The following is a 23,397-nucleotide window of genomic DNA, read 5'->3' as shown; positions in this document are numbered from 1 at the left end:
AGACTTGGGTTCAAATTCCAATTCTGATCATGCTGGCTATGTCACTTTGGACACTTAAATCACTTAACCTCTCGGTGTCCTAAGGCAGTTGTCTAAAACGATTAGGTACTGAATAGGCGCACATTGCAACTGGCACAGTTTCTTTATCAGGTGTTCTCTATACCAATGAAACCCCAGGTTTGCTTCTCCTCTACACAAAAGGTATTCTTTTGTCACAAACCTGTTTTTTAACAACCATTCATGAAATGGGTAGTTTAGGCTTTATTATCCCCATTTTATAGGTTAATAAACTGTCTCTCAGAGATTTTTTTATTTTGATGTTGAAAAGCAATGATGATACATCATAATAGAGATACTAGTCATTCCTGTCATTAAGTCTTTTTTCCCCTTTTGATAAAGTATTAATAAAGTATCTCCTTTCCTTTCTTCCTTCTTCTCTCCCTCTCTCCTTTCCTTCCTTCCTTCTTCTCTCCCTCTCTTCTTTCCTTCCTTCCTTCCTTCCTTCCTTCCTTCCTTCCTTCCTTCCTTCCTTCCTTCCTTCCTTCCTTCCTTCCTTCCTTCCTTCCTTCCTTCCTTCCTTCCTTCCTTCCTTCCTTCCTTCCTTCCTTCCTTCCTTCTTCCTTCCTTCCTTCCTTCCTTCCTTCCTTCCTTCCTTCCTTCCTTCCTTCCTTCCTTCCTTCTTCCCTCCCTCCCTCCCTTTCTTCCTTCCCCATCCATATTCATTAACTTATCTATTTATTGATTTAATTAATTTTCATTTATTCATTCATTCACTCACTTGCCTCATTTATTTATTTACGTTAGGAACAAACCATGGAAGGACGAAAGAATCTGAAAACTTCTGTGAGCACATGCCCCCCCACACCCCGACGTGACCCCAGCTCACATCCTGGGATGAACGCTGGCAGTGAGCTCCCAGTGAACAGGATCATTGATGTGGATGGAGTCAAGGGTGGAACCAACAACCTGATGCCCTCCTCAGAGTCGGACGGCAATCTCAGCTTTGAGGGCTCCATCTCAGAGCTCCGAATGTGCCAGGGGAGAACACGCACAGGCGTGTATAGAACATCAGATCTCCCAAGTCTGCTTACTGTGAAGAGTGAGAAACACAAGAGCAGCGAGAACCAGTATAAAGCAACTTTTGTCTAAGTTCCAAGACTTATTTTGTCCTTTAAGATGCAGAAATGCCTTTTTTCTTCAGTTCTCTTATACTTAACCATACTACTAATAATAGGGAAGGTTTACAAAGTACCTCCTTACACCATCTCATTACAACCATCTGAAGCAGACAGTGCAAGTATTTTCGTACCCATTTTACAGATGGGAAAAGTGACACCAGAAAAGGAAAGTGACTGGCTTGAGAGCACAGTTTATTGGTGGTAGAATCAGGAGTCAAACGCCTGTGTTTTGCTTTCAGGTCCAATACTAGGCAAGCTCTGTCAAAATAAATCAGCACATCACCACCGTACTCATTGACTTGAACTGATATGAAAAAATAAGACCTAAAGGTGGGACGAGAACAATGATGGTTCTGTAGGGGATGAAAGTGCTCCCTTGGATGTTCTGAGTTTTCTGGACGGCCTCTGCCTTGAAAGAGACCGTTTCCATACTTAGACAAGACCTTTGTTGGCTGGAGCCGGTGATCCTGTATCTGTGTCCTAGCTCAGCTCCCGCTATGAGATCAAGCAAATCTCTGAACCTTGTGATGCTTTAGGTTCCTGCTTGAGGCAGCTGGATCAGATAACCTTCAAGGCTCAGTCCACCCGATGAGGGGCATTCTCTGCTCTCTCACAAGTCTGGTCATGGATGCTTTGAGGATGGGAAGGTACAAACATGAGAGCACAGGTGTCTCTTCAGCAGGAGGAGGGGCAGCTTTCTGATCACTCGTTATACTTAGTGCAGGGGTTAGAAGGCCAAACTTAGATCTGGCGTCCAGTCCGGGCTCTGCTGTTACCTCTGAAGGTGTTGGACTAATTGCCCTCTAAGGTGTGGTGTATGGAGCACCAGGTCTGCAGTCAAGAGTCAAGAAAAAGCTCCTGAGTTTTGATCTGGCCTCAGACCCTTACTTCCTGCGTGACTCTGGGCAAGTCCCTTAATTCTGTCTCAGTTTCCTCATCTGTAAAATGAGCTGGAGAAGGAAATGGCAGACCCCTCCAATATCTCTGCTAAGAAAACCCCAAATGGGATCAGGAAGAGTCAATAAAAATAAAAAAAGATCCTTTTAAACTCTGACGTTCTACATTCTAGAGCAAGGCTTCTGTCAACTCTGATAAAGATTCTTTTCTAGAATTCCGTTTTCTATGTTCAGGTAGTCTACGCTCTAAAGTTTAAAATAATTGCCAGAATTAATATTTTATTTTAAAAGGTTTCTTGGAGCTCTCATCTTTTGTGTCCCCATGCTCCAAAGAACTTTCTACCATTAACATTCCATTATTTATGTACCATTTAGATGGTATGGTCTATATTCTTTGTTCTAAGTCCCTGAGTTTCCTTTTAAAATGCCATTAGTAATTTGCTAATACTTGGGTGGTTCAGCGGGTAATGTGCTTGGCCTGGATGTAGTTACTGTAAATGAAAGACAGGATTTTCTACCAGATTTTCTACTAGATTGTATTTGAATTTTGAGCTTCAAATCCTTTCCCTCCCTCTACCCCCATCTCCCACCTATTAAAAGGCAAAAAAATGGATACCCATTATGCATATGTATATATGCATATACATATAATACCCGTTATACATATACATTATGCAAAATATTTCTGTATCAGCCATTTTTCTACCAGTTTGTAAGAAACTATGAAAGGAGTATCTTTTCAAAGAAAGATCAGATGATTTAACTCTCAAACAAAAATGGGAAACGATTCACCAAAGGTAGGAGTCTGTCCACCAGTTATCATAGTTACCTGAGAAATAAAGAAAGTACAGGAAAGTTTTCTCACGCCCTGTAAACCAGAGGAAGTGACGATGATTTGTCCCCCTCAGTAGTGTTTCCCAAATGAGCATCTCCTCTGTATGAAAGTGACCTTCCCTGAGGAATGACAACACGGTCCTTGCTATGCTGGGAAAATTGATGACTTAGATATCTACTGAAAAAATGCTACCTTGCTTTTCCTGATTCACATTTGACATTAATTATAATAGACTGACAGGAAATATGTCTTCCTTGTAGTATAGATGTTTCTATAAAGTTGGCCCAAAAGTGAATTTCTATAAATTTATTCTTATTTTCCATTGTTTTTCATGACATGGAAACTCTCCCTCAACAAGCACATTTGTCAAGAAGGCATCATGCACACCAGGTGTCAAACCATTAGTGTTCTAATTAGAAGTCATACAATCAAAGAATCAAAGAGTTGGGAGGGTCAGAAGCCATCTGGTCCAGTGTGTACTTTCCCCCAAACTCCTACTATCGTGTACCTGACAAATGGCTATGTAGCTGCTAATGGAAGACCTCCAGTGACTCCAAAGGCAGTCCATTATATTTTGAGATGCTTACATTTGTTACAGTTGTTTTTTTTTAATTACAGCTTTTTATTGACAGAACAAATGCATGGGTAATTTTCCAACATTGACCCTTGCAAAAACTTCTGTTCCAACTTTTCCCCTCCTTCCCCCCACCCCTTCCCCTGGAGGTCAGGCAGTCCCATACATGTTAAATAGGTTAAAGGATATGTTAAATACAATGTATGTATACCTATTTATACAGTTGTCTTGCTACACAAGAAAAATCAGATTTAGAAAGAAGGTAAAAATAACCTGGGAAGAAAAACAAAAATGCAAGCAAACAATAACAGAAAGAGTGGAAATGCTATGCTGTGATCCACACTCATTCCCCAGTGTTCTTTCACTGTTGTAGCTAGTTCTGTTCATCACCGATCAGCAGTTGTTTTGTTTTGTTTTTCCTTTAAAAAAGATAAATTTGTCCCTCTGCAAATTCTGCCTTTTGGGACCAAGTCAAAGAAATGTAACCTCTTTTCCAGAGGACATCCTTTCAAGTATTTGGAACATGGCACCTTCATGTCTTCTAATTCCCATTTCTTTTAACTAGTTGTCATGTGGAATTCCCATTGAGAATCTTCCTCTGAAGGTTCTCTTTCTTATCAACAATGCTCAGAACTGAGATGTACCAGGATGGAGAACAATAGGATTATTACGTCTGTTGTCTTGTCTCTTTCCAGTATGACATGAAGTTCTTCTGGCTTCAGTGTCATACTTTATTTCATTTTGAAGTTTTACTCCCCTAAGGTCTCCAGATTTTTTTTAAAAAGAGAATGAATCTCTATCCCTTTCTTCCTCTATTGTATTCACAAAGATGGTTTTTTTGAGCACAAGCATAAGACGTATTTTTTCTTATTAAATTTCATGTTTTTATATTTGGCTCAGATCCGCCGAGATCTTTGTGGATTCTGACACTGCTTTCAAGTGTGGTAATTATCTCTCCTAGCTAGCTTGATAAGCTTGAGACCCAATTCCTCATTTTGAGATGAATCCTAGAGAGGTAAATTATCTTTTCTCCAAGATCACGGCTTATAGACCTGTATATCTTGGGTCCTCCTTTTCCTGGCAAGGATAGGTTTTCTACACATTTCTTCTAATTCTTTCCTCCAAACTATTCCAGCTGCAAGATCACAAGAGATGCTAACCAGTGTGAGATCCACTAGAAGTAGGACCTCCAGATAGGCGGTCCAAGGATAATAGTAATTAAATGAAATGATGATTATGATAAAATTCTGATAAATATAGGAAGGCTTGTATTAACAGATGCAGAGTAAAGTAAACGGAATGGAGAGAATGGTACACAAACTGACTATAATAATCAAGCAGAAATAATGCTCAAAGGCAGCTGAGCTAGGATTCATTATAACAGCCAATATCTTGGTTCTGTGGAATAGATAATTAAACGTATTTCACTCCCCTTGGGGCAGGGTTGGGAGAGGGAGAAGCTATGGAAGCAAAATGTTACATATACTGCTGACAACTAACAACCATTTATTGATGGGTTTTCTTTGTTACAAGGTTCAATGTGAAGGTTAGTTTTATTTTTTAATGACTGTAGTATAAAAAAACAAAAGGCATTAATAAAACTTTTTTAAGTGAATGCATTGGATTAAATGATCTTTAATATTTTTTGTTTCTAGGTTCTTTCTTATTTCTAATATTTCATGTTCTAAGATGCCTTCTATTTGCAACACTCTTTGCTCAGTATTGAAGTTCCTCATTACTGTGATCAAATCATCAGTTCCATTCTGTATAAAACGAGAGAGTTGAATTAGGGGATCTCTAAGGACCTTTCATGCTTATAAGCTGTGTGATCCTGGTCAAGTCACTTGATCCCTTTTTGCCTCAGTTTCCATATCTGTAAAATGGGGATAATAGCACCCAATCTTGTATGGGTATTGTAAAGAGCAAATGTGATGTTTGTAAATTGTTTTCCCTACTATCTGGGACATAGTGGGTACTCCATAAATATTTATTCCATTTCTAGCTTTAAATCTATGATTTTAATGATGCTTTCCTCGAGGCTTATATGAAGGCTTCCTTGGGATGTCCAGATGAAGCTCATTCCTTCTTTTTTAAGTCTTTTCCAGAACCAATTCTTTTCTCTCCATCTTTATGTGTAATAATTATTCATGTGCTTGTTCCTCCCCAACCGGGTTATCACCTTAAGAATAGGGCCTGCCTTAGGTCAGCATTTTTATGTCCAGTCTCTAACATTCTGCATCATACAAAGCAGATTTTGTGGTAATACAGTCGTTTTTCAGTCATACCTGATTCTTCATGACCCCATTTTTTTTTTTTTTTGGCAATAATACTGTAGTGGTCTGCCATTTCCGTCTCCAGCTCATTTTACAGATGAGGAAACTGAGGCAAACAGGATTAAGTGACGTGCCCAAGGTCACACAGCTAGTGTCTGACAGCAGATTGGAACTCAGGAGAAGACTCTTCCTGACTTCAGATCCAACTTAGACTAGCTACTCTTGTTGATAAATGTTAGCTTGATTTAAATGTTGAATTCTAAAGGACCTTCCAGCTCCAACCAAAGAGGATTCTAAGTGTCAGATCATGGAGTTAAAAGTCATAAAACCCTCCCAAATTTGGAACTAGAGGTCTTGGGTTAAAACGCTGTCACCGCTATTTGCAAGTTGTGTGACTTTGGGCAAATTATTTAATTTCACTGGGCCCAAAGTTCCTTATCTGTAAAATGAGGCCATTGGACTAAACATCCTCCAATGACTCATCCAACTATAAATATATGAATCTGTAACCTTAGATATTATCTAGTTTCTTAGGGAGGACAGTGCCCAAGCAAATTCTCAGGCGGTCACTCAACTCCCACTCAGCAGGAATTTGGGAACATGGGAGACTACTACTCCCCCTCCCCTCCTACCCATAAGGATTAAGTTTTCAGCACAGTGTTCTCTTTTCATTTATGAAAACCTCCTCTGGTCCGTGGGTTGAGAGCCTGAGCATGGAGCTGCCCCGAGGCCAGCCTTCAATCTGGCCTGAGAGTTTGTAAAGGTCTTTCCTTTGGCTTTTCATGAGCAACAGAGCCCTGAAATCCACATTACAGCTTTGTATTTTCTGTACGACACATCCAAATTCACTAGCTGCACAGGCTTAGGATTTTAGCTTCCTCCTCACAACATGACTCTGTCTTCATCAGTTAGGATTTTTATGAGATTTTTTTTCCCCTGACATTTCTAATAATTTCTAAAACCTCCTTGAAAAAGAAACTGAATTTCATTTTTGGTGAAAAGTTTTCCTGTAGGGCTATATCACTATAACTGCTAATATCCCATATAATTCTGAGATTAGATGACTTAATGATTCCATAACTCTAAGATCTTAGACTTCTGAGATTTTGTGAGGCTATAGTTGTACAATTTCAAGAACCCACGTCTCTAAGGTTGTTAGATTATGAATCCAAAATTCTGTGTTATCGTTCAGTCATGTCTGACTCTTTGTGATTCCGTTTGGGGTTTTCTTGGCAAAGATACTGGAGTGATTTACCATGTCCTTCGCCAGCTCATTTTACAAATGAGGAAACTGAGACAAACAGGGTGAAGTGATTTGTCTGAGGCCATATTTAAACTCAGATCTTCCTGACTCAAGGCCCAGCACTCTATCCACTCCATCTGGCTGTCCCCAAATCCTTCATACATAGGGTATATATACATATATTTTTTAACCTTATATATTTGAAAACTGACATTAATCTCCATTATCTGGTTTACAGAAATCCCAAAAGATGATTCAATTTTCCCTCCATAAGTTATGATTGATTTTCTGCTATTTTTTTTTTGCTGAGCTGACTGAACGGACTTTATACTTTTACCTCATGTAGACACAGCTGTGGTGTCTGGGACTATCCCCACTCAATGCCTTCAGTGATAGGGATGAGATCTCACCTTCCCATATGAATGAGAACGGCAGCCCTTTGGCTGGTGAGCAGAGAAAAATCTTTCCGTAGGAGAGGTCTGAGTACAAAGGAAGGTTTGTGCAGCCTCGATGATTTCAGGGAAATGGTGATTTAGTTGAAATTCCCCAATGTGAATTATGAGAAAGAAGGTTGTCTTTAAGAAGTAATTTCTAAAAAAATGGGGAAGGGGAGTTTTCATAAATCCAAAGGCAGTTTGGCTTTTTGCCTGGAGAGCACAATGCCGCGAGCCAAAGAACATGGAAAGGAGAAGCCAAAATAATCCATCAGTTTTTCACCTCAGTTGCATTCAGAACTGCCTATGAAAAGAGAGCCTCAGAGACAACAAACTTTCAAAGAACTGTTTCAAATAATAACAGTAATGATGACAAACTGCATTTTCATAGGTCTCTAAGTTTTACAAAATGCTTTTCTCAACCCTCTAAGAGATAGAAAAAGGATTATCATTTCTATTTTATACATGAGAAAAACTAAAATTTAAGAGGCAAAGTAATTTGTCCGAAGTCTTGGGGCATAATGCATGGAAGCCTTTTGAACTTGAAACACATTGATGAAATTCATTTAAAAAGTGGATTTTGATGAGGTTTGGGTGACCAGGATGAAGAGGAACTAGAGACCACGCCACGAGCATGAATAGAAGGAAATGGGCTTATTAGCCACAAGGAGTACACAATCCCTGCTTTAAAGTCTTTAAGGAGTGGTCATGTGGAAAAGGGAAGAGATTCGTCCTGCTTGGCCCCAGAAGGCAGAAGTAGGAACAGTCCATAGAAAGTGCAAGGAGAGAGATTTCAGGTCAATTGGATGAAAAATGTCCTAAGAATCAGAGCTAGAAACAGAACAAGCTGCCTCAGAACACAGTATGTTTACCAACAATGGAAGCCTTTAATGTAGATAATCGCTTTGTTGAGGATGTTGTAGTTGTTACTATTCCCTTATTTTTCAGTTTTCTCCCACTCTTCATGACCCCATTTGAGGTATTCTTGGTAAAGATACTGGAGGGGGTTCACCATTTCCTTCTCCAGTTTAGTTTACAGATGTCTATATGGTTATGGGTTAGAATATATAATGATGATGATAGTTATCAGTCATATAGCACTTTAAGGTTTGCAAAGTACTTTATGTTATTTTATAACAGCCCTTTAGGTAGGTACTATTATTATTATTCCCATTTTATAGATGAGGAAACTGAGGCAGAAGGGGGTTAAAGTGATTTTCTCTGGATGTTATAGCTAGACAAATTTCTAAGGCAGAATTTGCATTAAGGCCTTCCTGACTCCAAATCCAATTTTCTCCTGTCCCAATTAGGTGTCTAATGAGATCCCTTCTGGATTTTGTGATTGTTTGAAATGTTGGTTTGGAAGGGCCTCTTAGGTTCAAGGATATCCTTGGGAATAAGAGAGAGTGAGAGATAGCAACTGGTTTTTATTTTAAAAAACAATTTGTTACCCATAAGAAATATTTTCGATGTATTTATTTCTTCTCTTACTATTTCAGAGAGAGAAATCCTCCTAATATCAAAATGTGACACAAACTTGCCTATTCAGGTATAGGAAATATTAAGGTGCTACAGAGTTCTCTTTGGGAAATATTGCCTAAAACATGGGAATCCCAGTGAGTAATTACCCCCAGGAGGACTGTTCCCCTACTGTGTGGGCAAGGCTGAAATCAGCCCCCAGTAGTGGTCTTTACCAAAGTTATTCACCCGGCTAACGCTGTTGAAACTGAAATGATCCATCACATCTTCCAGCAGTCTCTGAAAATGATTATGTGCTAGAGGTGGGCTCTGCATAGGAAGGGAATTTTTTGCTAATTCAGTTAGCAAAGCAATCTGTATCTAGCCACTTTTTAATAGAAAAGAAAGAAAAAAGAGAGACCAAACTGTTGATAATATTATAATTGATAATAATATTGATATTGATATGAGTTTTCATAGAGATTTTTAAGATTTTCAAAGCACTTTTTATAAATCTTATCCCTTTTACTGTGGCATTAAGTGCTATTGTTATTCCCACTCCGTAGATCAGGAAACCGAACCATGATTCTTGTCACTTGCCAAGAGTCACTTGTCCACGATCGTGCATTCTGAGTCTCAATTTGAATTCAGGTCTTCTTACTCTAGGTACAAGTTTCTATCTACTGTACTAATTTTGTTTAACTTTATTTAATAAATTAATTTGATGAATTAATTAACTTTATGTAATGGATTGAATTGGACGATCCCCTGTCAATGATAAGATGATACTGAGGATATTAAGATTGTATTAAATGACCTCTGAGGATCCTCTCAGCTCTTGGATATTGCCATTTAATAAAGATCTTTTGAAGACTTAGACATTGGATCTGGAATTCTAATGATTTCTAATAATGAATTAATAATAATAATAATAATGAATCTAATAATAATTCTAATAATGAAACCTAATGCTGCTGGGTTTGATCTTAAATGGGATATGTTCTCAGCACTTCCTACTCACCTGTTTTGTGTCCTTTTTCTACTTCAGTGGACCTTATTTGCCCAAGATGTACTTGCTTCTTCTTATTGTTAACCAACTCTATTTAAAAAAAAAAAATTGAAAGCTCTTTCTTACTAGAAAACTCTTTCTTACTAAAGTGTCAGTGACTGATTAAGGCCTTAGAGAGTGCTTTCCTTGGCTTCTAAGCATTTTAAAAAGGGCCAAAATCTTTAACCAAAGTTAGAGAGCTCTGACATCAGTGTGTAGGAATTCTGCCACTTCTAATTGTAGGGAAATATCCTAAGAAAAAAGGGATGGACTCAAAAGGAATTCTCTAGGAAGCCTTCATGACACAGAATCACCATCACTTACATCCTTCTGTGTTTTCTGGCCTAAGGGCAAGCAGTTTTCAGCTTGGCTGGATATATGAGACTTCATTTATCAGAAACACACACAGCACAAGGGAGCAAAGACACAAGAAAAGCCACAGAATAATAATGTTAGTTCACCTTTAAGTGGGCCCTTGGAGGTTTAAGAGCACTCTCCTCACAACAACCCGAATAAGGAGCCAGCTGGTGAAAGTAGGATTATTTCTATTTCAGGGTAGAGGAAGTAGCTTCAGAAAATCTTAGTAGTCTTGCTCAAGTTCACAGTCAACCCTAGACCTTCTAATTCTAAGTCCAGGTTTTTAAAAATTATTTTAAAAAATTAAATTATTTAAACATTTTTATTTAACCTGAAAACTGGAAATTTTCCACAAAATTTGAGAATGTGAATCCTACCCTATATGTATATGTATATATGAATATATGTAAGTATACACATATTATATCCAGATATAAGGGTATAAATATACTTATTTTCTATATTATATAATGTTATATTACATTATATATTTAAGTATTGATTCATTCATTCCTCCATTTATGTGTATATATTTTGATTCATTTATTTCACTCATTTATTTAATTAGCCATCTTCTCATCTATTTATTTATTTGCTTATTTGTTTATAGAACCAGAAGTAGAGCCAGACTAGCTCTCTCTCACTCTACTTTCCACAAGTTACTCACAATATATATAAAGTGCTTTACCAACCTTAAAGTGTCACACCAAGGCTAAGGCTCACTGTAGTGGCAGTTGCCCGGGTCGTTGTAAGGATAGATTGGAGAACAAGTGTACAATCAGAAAACAGACTGGGGCCAATCTGAGAATAATGAAGTTCACCCCCTTTAACGTTTGAAAACTGTGTTTCAGGAACTCAACCCAAGCCAATCCCAAATAAATTAAGATGTGCGTTCTAGTCTAAAAGAATACACTTGTTCATAAACATTTATTAAGCATCCACAACATGGCAGGCATTGTGTGCTAGGGGTCGCAGAGAAAGACAAAAGACAGTTCCAGCTTTCTAATGGGAGAGAGAACATGTAAATATTATTTCTCTTCTCTGGGTCTCGCATTCCCTCTTATTCAATGAAGAGTTTAGACTAGGTAATGTGTAGAGTTCCTTTTCTGTTCAAATTTTCCATCTCCTATGTTCTAAAGTCTCTTCCAGTTCCAACACTCTATATTTTCTCTTCCATGTTCTAAATTCCCTCCCAGCTTTGACATTCTACATACTAAATTATCTCTTTTATGTTTTATGTTTTAAGATTCCCTTGTTTTCTTTTTTCCATAAAAAAAATATTGGACAAGCTGATCTTAGAAAGGCCTAGAAAGATTTATACGAGCTGATGCTGAGCGAAATAAGTAGAACCAGGAAAACATTGTATACAATAACAGCAAAAGACTTGGACTTTTCTCAGCAATTCAGTGATCCAGGGCAACTCCAATAAACTGGATAGAAAACGCCATCTGCATTCAGAGAGAGAGAGCTATGGAGACTGAATGTAAATCAACACGTGCTGCGTTCACTTTTTTTTCTTCTTTTTTTAATCTCTTGTGGTTTTTCCTTTTGTTCTGATTTTTCTCTCCCAACATGATTCATGAAAAAAAAATGTGTTTAAAAAGTTAATGTACGTGTCTAACCAGAAAAAAGAAAACAATAAAAAAGGGAGGAAAAAGAGTAGTCGTGCTCATGGCAGGAATAATAAAGTTGGAAAAGAGCACATTTAGGTTCTATTAAACAGCACAAAGATTTGGAAATCAAGCTAAATATCCAGATGTTGATTATTATAAGTCTCTTTTCCTTATCTGGCCCCACAAAATGAGGCCTCTTCAAGTTCCTGGCATTAAAAACCTTTAGCATCCATTAAATAGAAGTCAATGCCAACTTCATCGACAGGTCAAGCAGAACTCCGTATCAAAGACATGTCCCCAGAGAGAGGCTGACCAGGGTCCTTATTAGCTAGAGGCCACGAGATAGAGAAAAGCACTAGTGGAAAGTGTGGAATAGCAGAGTCTAGTCTTCTCATGAAAACAAGTGGACTAGAATGTGGAAACTACAAGAAAATGGCTGTTTGCTGGACTTTTCTTCTATGGTAGTGACCAGAAGAAGGTCAAATCGCTTTCTTTTTTTTTTTTTTAAATAGCTTTATTCTACTCTTTCATTTTTGGTTGATAAATAACAGCAAAATACCTGATTATTCTCATTCAGACCCCAAACTACTTCTCAGGGAACATAGATATAGAGAATTTTACGATGCTAGAACTTAGAAAATGGGATGTTGAATCTGTGAGGGACCTTAAAATATGGAATGTCAGAGATCACTCAGACCAAGGCTCTCATTTTATAAAGACACTATAAGAGGTTTAGAGACAAAGTCCATGTTCACATGTTCACAAAAGCGAGCTGGTTGACAAGTTGGGACTAGAATACAGATCTTTCACTTCCAGCCCAATGGTTTTTCCAGTTATATCATACTGATGCGTAAAAAGCTTTCACCCAGACATGTCCCTTGTGCACACCATTACGTGTTAAGTGCACAGACCCAACCAAGCTGGGAAAAACCATAGTTTCTGATTCATTTAAAAACCTTCCCTGCCTTATCCCCTTCTTACAAATTAAGGAAGAAAATCTCTTTGGTTCTCCACTCCACGTCTCTACCTTTCTCACCTCAGGGGAACAGTAACTGGAGAAAGTCGGGGGAAGAAATATGTCCAGCTTCTGCTTCCTGATTTTGCACAGGATATGGGAAAAGGCCCTGACCTCAATCAAGTGTGGTTGGGGTTGGAAGTAGACTAGGTCACCTTTCCTGTGTTAAATAGGAAGAGGTTAAGATGACATGAGCAGACTGAAATTTTCTTTGAGTTGTAAATAAATCTTGATTCTGGCTGTGTATTAAATATGTACCATTAACCACTGACTTACCCTACAAGGACAAGAATTAGTTTGAGTTGTGAAGGTCCCAAAGTAGGAAATTCCTTAAGAAAAAGAATAGGACATAGCACCAAGACTTGGAGGTGTTTTCAATCAATCAATTAACAAACATTTATTAGTGGATTGCAAATTGTCATGCATTATGCTTAGAATCCAGGATACGAAGAAAAAACAAACCAAAACAGTCGCTTCCTTCAAAGAGTTTACAATCTAAAGGAGAGACAACATAATATATAATAAGATCCCTATGCATCTAGGAGGGAATTGTGGGAAGATAGTTCAGTAAGGCAGGAAACTGCCTGACTCTTTCCAACTGCCCCACAAATAAAGTAATATCTCAGGTAAATTTTATTTTATTTTATTTTTTTTCAAGGTAAATTTTAGAGCAGCAGAAATAGTTAAAAATTAGGATAAAGCAGTGCTCCAACCTAAGACAACTCAGGAGGATGTTAGGAAAGATCTGATCCCCTGAGTATTTGGTCTGCTTGACTGGGGAGCAGATTAACAGATAACAGCTTGGGGCTTGGGTCAGCTCTGAGAGCTTTCTTTTCTTTCTTTTTTTTATTTAGAATTTTTTTCCACAGTATATATGCATGAGTAATTTTTGTTAAATAACATTATCCCTTGTATTCATTTTTCCAAATTATCCCCTCCCTCCCTCTACTCCCTCTCCTAGATGACAGGCAATCCCATACATTTTACATGTGTTACAGTATAACCTAGATACAATATATGTGTGTAAATACCATTTTCTTGTTGCACATTAATTATTAGCTTCCGAAGGTATAAGTAACCTGGGTAGATAGACAGTAGTGCTAACAATTTACATTCGCTTCCCAGTGTTCCTTCTCTGGGTGTAGTTGTTTCTGTCCATCATTGATCAACTGGAAGTGAGTTGGATGAGAGCTTTCTTTTCGTGAATCATGGCGGGATAGAGGGGCTTAGCTGTTGATCAGGGAGATTGAAGGGCTCTGTGATGGTTTTGGATATAAGAATCAGGTGAGCTAAACAGGTATTGTCCTAAGCTGTAGGTGAGCAGGAGGAGTGAGTGCACGCTGGTGAGTATGGTGGCAGATGGAATACTACTGTTCTATAATAAATGTTGAGCAAATTGATTTTAGGAGAACATGGAAAGGTTTGCATGAAATAATGAAGAGTGAAGTGAACAGAATGTTGTATATTGTTCAAAGAATAAACATGAATGACTAAACTGCTGTGAAGTATATGGATATTTAAATCAACTACAAAGAACTTACGAAGGAAGATGCTATCTCTGGAGAAAGAATTAATAATGTAGGATTATATGTCGTATAGTTTCATATATATAAATCTGTGTCAAATATTGGCTTTCTCTGAGGCAGGGTTGGGAGGAAGGGAGGGAAACAACTTAGAACTCAATGTAACAAAAAATTATAAAAGAAGTAAAGAAAATGAAATTTGTATTATCATACTAAAAACCCTATAATGTGATATATATTTATGTATAAAAACAGAAGAATTATAATTGATTCTAATTTTATGGAAACAGCTATTAAAACAATTGAGAACATTTATTCATAGTGTTGAGGTTCAGAAGGAGATCCCAAAAAGTTGAGGTCACAGACTGGTGTCTCAAAAGAATTTGCATCAGAACCCATCTCCAAGGGGCAAAGTTTATTGTAATTGTAATGCCAAGTTCAAAAGGGTTTAGCAAAGAACCAGGAGCAAGAAGACAAACTTATAGGAAAAAACAGAGAGATCAGGTTCTTCATGTCACTGATATTCTAATTTTATGACTCAGAGGGAGAACTGAGGAGTGGTCTGGTAAGCACCTTAAAATTTGTCTTAGAAACCCTTTTATCACTGACCCAACAGATTGTTATCTGGCAGTCTGCAAAGTTTCTAGGATTGTACTATAGTATTCCTAATGTCAAGAGACTTTAGAATCATTGACAGATAGATTGTTAGAACAATAGCACTCTAAGCTCCCGGACCCCAGGATTACTGCTATGTTTCCCCTAGAAGCTGTGCCCTATCCTCCACTATTCTCCATGCTTTGCCCAGAAACCAGCTCATTGGTCAGAATTGGGGATTTGTTCAGGTTATTTCCCTGATATTGCAGAAACTATGGGCACTTTCTCCTTGCAACGAGCAGAGAACATCAATTCTACATAACCACATGAGGAAGTGGGAAGTCATGGGGGCAGGGGATGAGGAATTATTCTTTCTTTTTCATGTGGCAGCCTCTCTATTAGGGAAGCTCATGCCAGAAAGGGATCTGCCAATAACACCCACCCTCATTTCTCCACTCCTGCAAAAAGCATCAGATGTAACTTCCTCCCAGCAAGATACTTGGGTAGGGGTCCCACCTGCAAGATGGTAGTACTAGCCTGAAAGAAAAGGGATTGGAGTCCAGATAGAGCCAATCCTGCTCTCCCAGAAGTTGCTTGAGATAGAGACCTAAGCCAGGAAAAAGTAAATTCTCCAGTAAGAAAGACTGACATAGCCTTGTAGCCCAGCCCTGCCATCAAACGAGAAAGAGTCATAAAAATGTATAAGTGGGGAAAAGGTTAAAAGAATTCAAGAGGAAGAAATTATAGTTAAAAATTTAGGGCACAACAGCTAAATCAGCACAGAAGATGCTAAAATTAGGAGGGAAGAAGTGTACTAAGACATCCAAGAGATTGCAAATAAACACTAAAGACAAGGGAAACTGAACCAATGTGGAATGAAACAGACCCCTGTGGATTCTCAAGAGAGCTTGAAATCACAACAGGACATTTCAGAAAGGCTCAAGAGAGAAATCAGAATCTTGACTGGATCACTTGCCAAGTGCGTGGCAGAAATAATTAGAATAGGAACACAAATTCATGGTAGAGAGTCTCTTCATGGAAGGAAAAGAGAGAATAGCAGAATGGGAGAACAAATATTAAAGTGAAAGTTCATCTAGAAGTAAAACACTAGGGTATTAAGAGAAAACGTGATTTCTATATAGCAAAAGCCGTTGATTCTGGAGATAGGAGTAAGAGAGACAATCTAAAGATCATAGGCCTCCTAGAATAGGGCCTGTCAAGGGCCATTTAGCTATTTATAATATCATTTGCAGATTATTCAAAATTATCAACATAAAAATAAAAAAAAATATAATTTTCATGTCCTAAATTTTTAAAATTATAGCTTTTTATTTTCAAAACATATATGTGGATAATTTTCGACATTTACTCCTACAAAACATTGTGTTCTAATTTTTTTCCCTCCCTTCCCCACCCTTCCCCAGTCAGTAAGTGATCCAATATATGTTAAGCATGTACAGTTCCTTCATGTTCTAAGTTTTAAGGCTCTTTCCTGTCTGACAAGCTATATGATTCTTCTGTATGGCTAACACAAACCTATATTAAAATATATTAAAAGACCATACATGGGACATTGACAGAGTAGAAAGTGATTTTAGGGAGCTTCTCATTGAAGCTTTATGGGTGGATAAATTGATGCCCAAGGCAGTGATTTGGCCAAGATTATACAGACAGTAAGTAGCAGAAGTGGGATTTAAGTCCATGTCCTTGCTCAGAGGAGAGGAAAAAACCCACTGAGGGCTTGAGGGGTCAAGGAGGCTTACTGGAAGTTGAGGGTGAGGGGAGAATTGAAAGGCAGGGTGGAAAGAAGGGAAGCAAGTGTCCAAGAGCTTGGGAACAGAGAACTCTGAAGATGTGGAGTGAAGAAAGATTTTTGGCTTGATTTTTCTAAAAACAACTTTCCCCTCTGTCCTCTGGAGTCGTTAATCATTAATATCGATAAGCAAACCCGCTAACTTTTTTTGGTTGCTCAGTGGAGGGAAGGTTTCCGGTCACCGTGGCCTCTGGTTTTGTTTCCCAAGAAGTCTCACTCTTGGCTCTGCTCTCTGCTCTTCTGAGCCAGGCAGCCAAGGAGAGGGAAAAGGGTCTCTGTGGCTGGCCAGCTGCCCCACGTGCTGGGCCCCTGGCTCAGGAGGAACCATGAAATGCTGGATTTGGATACTAGGCCTTTTGCTGCTTCTGACCCAGAGTGGAGCCCAGACTGAGGCTCGTAGGGTGAGTCTTGTTGACAGATACTGCCCGGAGGGTGGACAAAAGTCCCCTGGGGATTGGCAAAAGTTCTTGACCCTAGAAAATGGACTCAATCTAGCAGAAACAATTGAGGCCCATGTCTAACGTGCTTTATGATCTTGGGGAAATCATTTGGGAAGAAGATTTGTTAAAAGCATAGACTACTTCTTTACAATATTGGGATTATAGCCAAAAAGTGATGCAATAAGGAGTCTTTAATCATATAAATTTGAGTTCTGAGGTCCTAGAGATTGTTTACTCTCTTCATTTAGGGATGGGGAGATCAAGCCCCAGAGATGTTAAGATGTTGTCTTAGATCACACAGGGAATGAGTGGCTGAGTGATAAAATCCAATGTTCTTTCTTCTTTATCATGTGGCCTCCCATACTTTTTTATACTTTAGGGTAGTGGTCACAAACTCAAATAAAAAGAGAGATCACCAGTCATTCATTAGAGTCCTTGAGGGCCTCATATTGGCTTAATTTTAAAATATAATGTGATCTATGTTTTATTGTATTCAAAAAAATTTTTTTTGAATGGTTCCCAGTTATATTTTAATTTGGTTTGGGTAACCTTTAGGAGGGTGATGGGCTGTGGGCAGCATGACTGACACCTTTACTTTAGGGCCTCAAGGATCACCTCATGTGGGTCCTCCCTACCAGTGCATGATCCTAACTGCCCCATGTGTTATAAGTGGCTTCATAAGCTCCTGCGCAAATAGATGTCTGTCCATATGGACATAGAAGCATAGATCTGTGCAGACACACCGGCTCTCCGGTGCTGAGCCTCCCTGGGCTTAAACTTGGCTGGTTTGCTCTTCAGAAAACCCAGATCGTGCCCCTGCCAGGATGGGGGAGATGCCCTGCTCAGATCCTGGTCTTTCTCCTTCCTGTACTTGTGATCTAGAATAAACCACTTCAGAGGCTCCGATGAGGGCTCTAGGAAATGATGAAGGTGACACAGTTCATGTTCAAGGTCTCCTCCAGCTCTAAATATATGAGGCATCAGAAAAGTAGCTGGAAGGGAACCAATTTCTATGGCATGAAACCCCAACAACTTTACAAAGTTCTTTCCTATCCCTTAACTTACTCCTGATTAGCCTTCTTGCTCATATATATATTTCCTGTACTTAGGATAATGCCTGGGATATAGTAAATACTTAATACATGTTTTTTTCCCTCCATCCCTCTCTCCCTTTCTCTCTCTTTTCTTCCTTCCTTCCTTCCTTCCTTCCTCCCTCCCTCCCTCCCTCCTTCCTCCCTCCCTCCCTCCCTCCTCCCTCCCTCCCTCCCCCCTCCCTCCCTCCCTCCCTCCCTCCCTCCCTCCCTCCCTTCCTTCCTCCCTCCCTCCCTCCCTCCCTCCCTTCCTTCCTTCCTTCCTTCCTTCCTTCCTTCCTCCCTCCCTCCCTCCCTTCCCTCCCTCCCTCCCTCCCTCCCTCCCTCCCTTCCTCCTTCTTTCCTTCCTTCCTTCCTTCCTCCCTCCCTCCCTCCCTCCCTCCCTTCCTTCCTTCCTTCCTTCCTTCCTTCCTTCCATCCATCCTTCCTTCTTCCCTCCCTCCCTCCCTCCCTCCCTCCCTCCCTCCCATCCATCCTTCCTTCCTCCCTCCCTCCCTCCCTCCCTCCCTCCCTCCCTTCCATCCATCCTTCCTTCCTCCCTCCCTCCCTCCCTCCCTCCCTTCCATCCATCCTTCCTTCCTCCCTCCCTCCCTCCCTCCCTCCCTCCCTCCCCCCTCCCTCCCTCCCCCCTCCCTCCCTCCCTCCCTCCCTTCCATCCTTCCTTCCTCCCTCCCTCCCCCCTCCCTCCCTCCCTCCCTTCCATCCATCCTTCCTTCCTCCCTCCCTCCCTCCCTCCCTCCCCTCTCCCTCCCTCCCTCCCTCTTCCCTCCCCCCTCCCTCCCTCCCTTCCTCCCTCCCTCCCTCCCTTCCATCCATCCTTCCTTCCTTCCTCCCTCCCTCCCTCCCTCCCTCCCCCCTCCCTCCCTCCCTCCCTCCCTCCCTCCCTCCCTCCCTCCCTCCCTTCCTTCCTTCCTTCCTCCCTTCCTTCCTTCCTTCCTTCCTTCCTTCCTTCCTTCCTTCCTTCCTTCCTTCCTTCCTTCCTCCCTCCCTCCCTCCCTCCCTCCCTCCCTCCCTCCCTCCCTCCCTCCCTCCCTCCCTTCCTCCCTCCCTCCCTCCCTCCCTCCCTCCCTCCCTCCCTCCCTCCCTCCCTCCCTCCCTCCCTCCCTTCCTTCCTTCCTTCCTTCCTTCCTTCCTTCCTTCCTCCCTCCCTCCCTCCCTCCCTCCCTCCCTCCCTCCCTTCCTTCCTCCCTCCCTCCCTCCCTCCCTCCCTCCCTCCCTCCCTCCCTCCCTCCCTCCCTTCCTTCCTTCCTCCCTCCCTCCCTCCCTCCCTCCCTCCCTCCCTTCCTTCCTATCCATCCATCCATCCCTCTATTTCTCATGTCTGTCTATATTAATCCAGCTCCCTGTCTATCTAACCTGCTTGTTTCTATCACCTAGCTGTCTTTATTTGTCATTTACCGACCTACCTAGGTAGACAGGTAATTTACCTATCCGTCTATACCATCCATCCATCCACCCGTTATCTATCATGTTTGGGCCTGTCTTTACCCACATCTCTGTATCTAACCTACCACCTGCCTTTCCTTCTGTCTGTCCGTCTGTGTGTCTATCCGTCATCTACCTAACCTGTCTGTCTGTCTGTACGCGTCTGTCCACCTCTCCGTCGGCGCAGCGGGGGAGACTGGGCGGGGTGGCTATGCTCATTTGACAAAGGGGAGACGGAGTTTCCCACGAGGAGTCTCTGACCCAAGCCCCGGTTCTGACAAGAACGAACATTCCTGTTCTGTCTACACCCCCCCCCCCCAGTCTGGAGCCGGGGCTGCAATGATCCCGGGCGCGGCTCTGGGGAGAAAGCGGAGCCTCACACGGAGGGGCGGCCGCCCAGGTTGGCGGAGCTGGCGGGGGTCGGGGCGGAAGTTCGGGGGGAGCCCGGAGCCCACGGGCTCGTCCGGTGGCCACGCAGCTCCCAGGGCTGAGGCTGCGCCCCGGCACGGACAGGCCAGCAGCGCCGGGGCCTGGCAGCTCGGGCAGTGCTGTGGTCTGCGAGAACAGAGCTCGGGCCCCGGCCGCCCCCCTCCCTTTCCCCGCATTAGGAGTTTGCTGAGGGCCTAGTCCCAGCCTAGAGCCCAGGACCCTTCCTCTTTTGTGGCTCTTTAGGGAGATTCGTGAGAAGGGTCGTTTCCTCTGAATTCAACTTTTGACCTGTAGCCAGCCTCTGGGTCCCGGCCCCCGCGGGCCCCTGAATCGGGGGCCCCAAATGAGGGTTTATTATCAGTAATGTTTGATTTCTACCCCTATTTTACACACCTCCATACCCGGGTCACGTGAGATTTTCTCGGGCAAAAAGAGGCCGAAGCACTGCCCACAGTGAGAGAGAGAGTGATGAGAGGAGCCAGTCAGAAGAGAGAGAAAAAACAAAGCCCTGTTGGGGGGATGCCGGGAACCAAAGGGAGCTCATTACTGTCTTTGTCAAGAAGGAGATAGGATTTCTGGAGTTCTCAGCCTTCCCAGAAGCATAAAGTCCAGGCTCCCCCAGGACTGAAGACGAAATTTCAGCTTGACTTCTCAAGCCTTCATCCCCTGGCCCGCCCTCCCTCTCCAATAACTTGAACCTTACTCACCCATATGTCTGAGCCAGTAATAGTCAGTCACCTCCTTGATTGCTTGAGGCAACGAGTGAAGTGACTTGCCTAAAGTCACACAGTGATGGTGTCTGAGGCTGCATTTGAACTCAGGACCTCCTGACGCCATCCCCCTTGGCCTTCCTGGACTAAGACGTTCCATTTCTCTGCATTTTCACTGGCTAGAATTCTCTCCTCCTCATCGCAGCTTCCTGGATTCCCTGGCTTCCAGTCGCTTTGTTAGGATATTTTTATCACCTTCTGGGAGAATCCTTTCCCGTCCTTAATACTAGAACTTTCCTTTTGAAATGATCTCTGATTTATTGTTCACACATCTTACTGGTTTGCATGTTCTCTCCAGTTAGACTCCAATTAGAGTTCAGTAATTATTTTTGCCTTTTTTTTTGTATTCCCAGTGCAGTAGGCGCTTAATAAATGCTCAATGACTTGATTTGACTTCCAAATCAAGGGAATTCTTTGTTCTATAGTCTCACGTCTCAGCTCTGATACTTCTGCACATTGTCGAGCATTTTCAAAAGGGAGTGGCAAGTTGGGGAGAAAAAGGGGCTTTGTGAGATTCAGCTATATATAGTAAGAAGTATGAGGAGTACAGGAGCAGAGACAGAGAGACTCTTTCTTGTACCTGGTCAGGTGAAGCTCTCCCTACCTTGCTCTGATTCTAGATACTCACAAAGTGGTTTTATGATTTATGTTCTTTTCTGGAATCGGACCTAGAAATCTAAAGGGTTTCATCTCCCTTGACCAGCAAGCACCCACTATGTGCTACACACTGTAGTACATATGTACTACATATACATATATATATGTATATGTAGTACATATGTAGTACACACTGTGCTGGCAGTGAAAATTCCAAGAGCAAAGTTTAAAAAATCCCCGTGTTCCAGGAACTCACATTCTGAAGAGGGAGGCAAGGAACACTGATAAAGTACACACACAGGTATTTTGTACAATAACATAAAACAACTACCCAGCTGTCTCGGGAGGGAGAATATGGTACTTCCTCACGTAGGCTGTTACTCGCCTCCCAGATAAGCAGTGACCTTTCATCTGCCACTGTTTGTCTATCCCCTTTCATAAGCCTGCTCTTCTCTGGCAATAGGGCTCCTGGGCGGGAATTTTCACTGAGAATCTACAAGAAAAGAACCGCTTAAAGATATATTTCCCATTGGTTATAGTTCTGTGGGTGCAAAGATCCCCCCCCAAAAAAACTTTGTGACTTTAAACTCCATGGCTGTAGCATAGGGGAGCCTGAATAGACTTGGAGACTGCAATAACTGCCTTTAAATCCTGTGTGGGACACTTAGAAGCCGTGCAATTCTGGGAATATTAGTTAACTTTTGTGTCTCACTTTCCTGATTTATGAAAGGATGAGAAAGGCCTCGAGGGTCCTTTTAGGACCCTTTGAATCTGTGGTCCCAAGAGTGAAGAAGAGGTTCCATTTATTGCTGTTCAGCTGTTTTAATTGGGTCTGACTTTGTTTCACCATTTGGAGTTTTCTTGGCAGTTTTCCATTTCTTTCTTCAGCTCATTTTCCAGATGAGAAAACTGAGGCAAACGGGATTAAGTGGTCTGAGGCCAGAGTTGAACCCCTCTCCCCAGCTCCTTTCACCTTTCCTTACTGATTTTGCTTAAAATCCCATAGTCCCGGGTGCATTAGGCTGAGGGTAGAGAAGAGAAAGGGGAATAGATTCCAGAGAAGAAGAATTTGTTTTGCTCATTGTTCCACGTTCCTAAAACATGTTTATGTGGGATTTGGCCTGACCGAAGTGGAATTTCATGACATTTTCTAAATTTTCCTTCAATGATACTGTTAAAGTTTCCTTATTCTGGGAATAAGGAGAGGACCCAAAGAAGTGGGATTTCCTGAACTAATTTGTATCTTTCATTATTTTTTTTTGTAGAACAGGACAGAGTCCCCTGCCTTCAATGTGACCGAAGAAAAACGTGTGGAACAAGAGATTCTAGAACCCAGAGGTACCGGCTCCCAGAACCCCTTCTTTAGGGATCATATCCTGTGCCCTCGAGAGGAAGTGAGATACAAAGAAAAGTATACTGCGTTTGGCTCTGAGGAATTGGGTCTGAATCTTGTGGGATCGGGAGCAATTATCTCACATCTATGTGAGATCTTCCTCAAATATAAAAATGAGGGGAGGGGGTGGGTCAGATTAAATAACCCTAAATTGATGAGATCTCTCTAGCCCATTCTCAGTTCAGCCCAGATTTCGGGACTCTCGATTTGCTGCTCCCTCCTAACTCTACCTTAGGCAGCAAGTTAGCACAGGGAATAATAAATAAATAGAGGCTGGGTTTTGGAGTCAGGAAGGTCCTGACCTTAGACCCTTACTAGGTTCACTTGAACCTTCCTGATGGTCAATCATCTCATCTAAGAGAAGGCTTAAAAATGAGATAACTGAGCACCAGCCCTGA

General features: G+C 41.4%; 2 protein-coding genes across 3 annotated transcripts in view; both read left to right on the top strand.

Moving 5' to 3' along the window:
* RGS12 (regulator of G protein signaling 12) overlaps nucleotides 1-9,726 on the top strand; it is a 208,328-nt gene extending 198,602 nt beyond the window's left edge. Inside the window, 2 exon segments of the mRNA XM_074274976.1 lie at nucleotides 805-854; nucleotides 856-9,726. Coding sequence (XP_074131077.1) covers nucleotides 805-854; nucleotides 856-1,149 — 344 coding nt within the window. The 3' untranslated portion in view covers nucleotides 1,150-9,726.
* Nucleotides 9,727-17,010: 7,284 nt separating this feature from the next.
* HGFAC (HGF activator) overlaps nucleotides 17,011-23,397 on the top strand; it is a 51,760-nt gene continuing 45,373 nt past the window's right edge. The window contains exons 1-2 of one of the 2 annotated variants that reach the window (XM_074276648.1): nucleotides 17,011-17,255; nucleotides 22,872-22,944. In XM_074276648.1, the coding sequence (XP_074132749.1) occupies nucleotides 17,181-17,255; nucleotides 22,872-22,944 (148 nt within the window). In that variant the 5' untranslated portion in view covers nucleotides 17,011-17,180. Of the gene's footprint in view, nucleotides 17,256-22,871; nucleotides 22,945-23,397 lie in introns of those variants that run through there. The other variant, XM_074276650.1, reaches the window with a different exon arrangement.

Source organism: Sminthopsis crassicaudata, chromosome 6 (genome assembly GCF_048593235.1).
Source record: "Sminthopsis crassicaudata isolate SCR6 chromosome 6, ASM4859323v1, whole genome shotgun sequence".
Taxonomy (NCBI): domain Eukaryota; kingdom Metazoa; phylum Chordata; class Mammalia; order Dasyuromorphia; family Dasyuridae; genus Sminthopsis; species Sminthopsis crassicaudata.
Note: the sequence above shows the minus strand (reverse complement) of the source record. Positions and strands in the feature narration are given on the sequence as shown.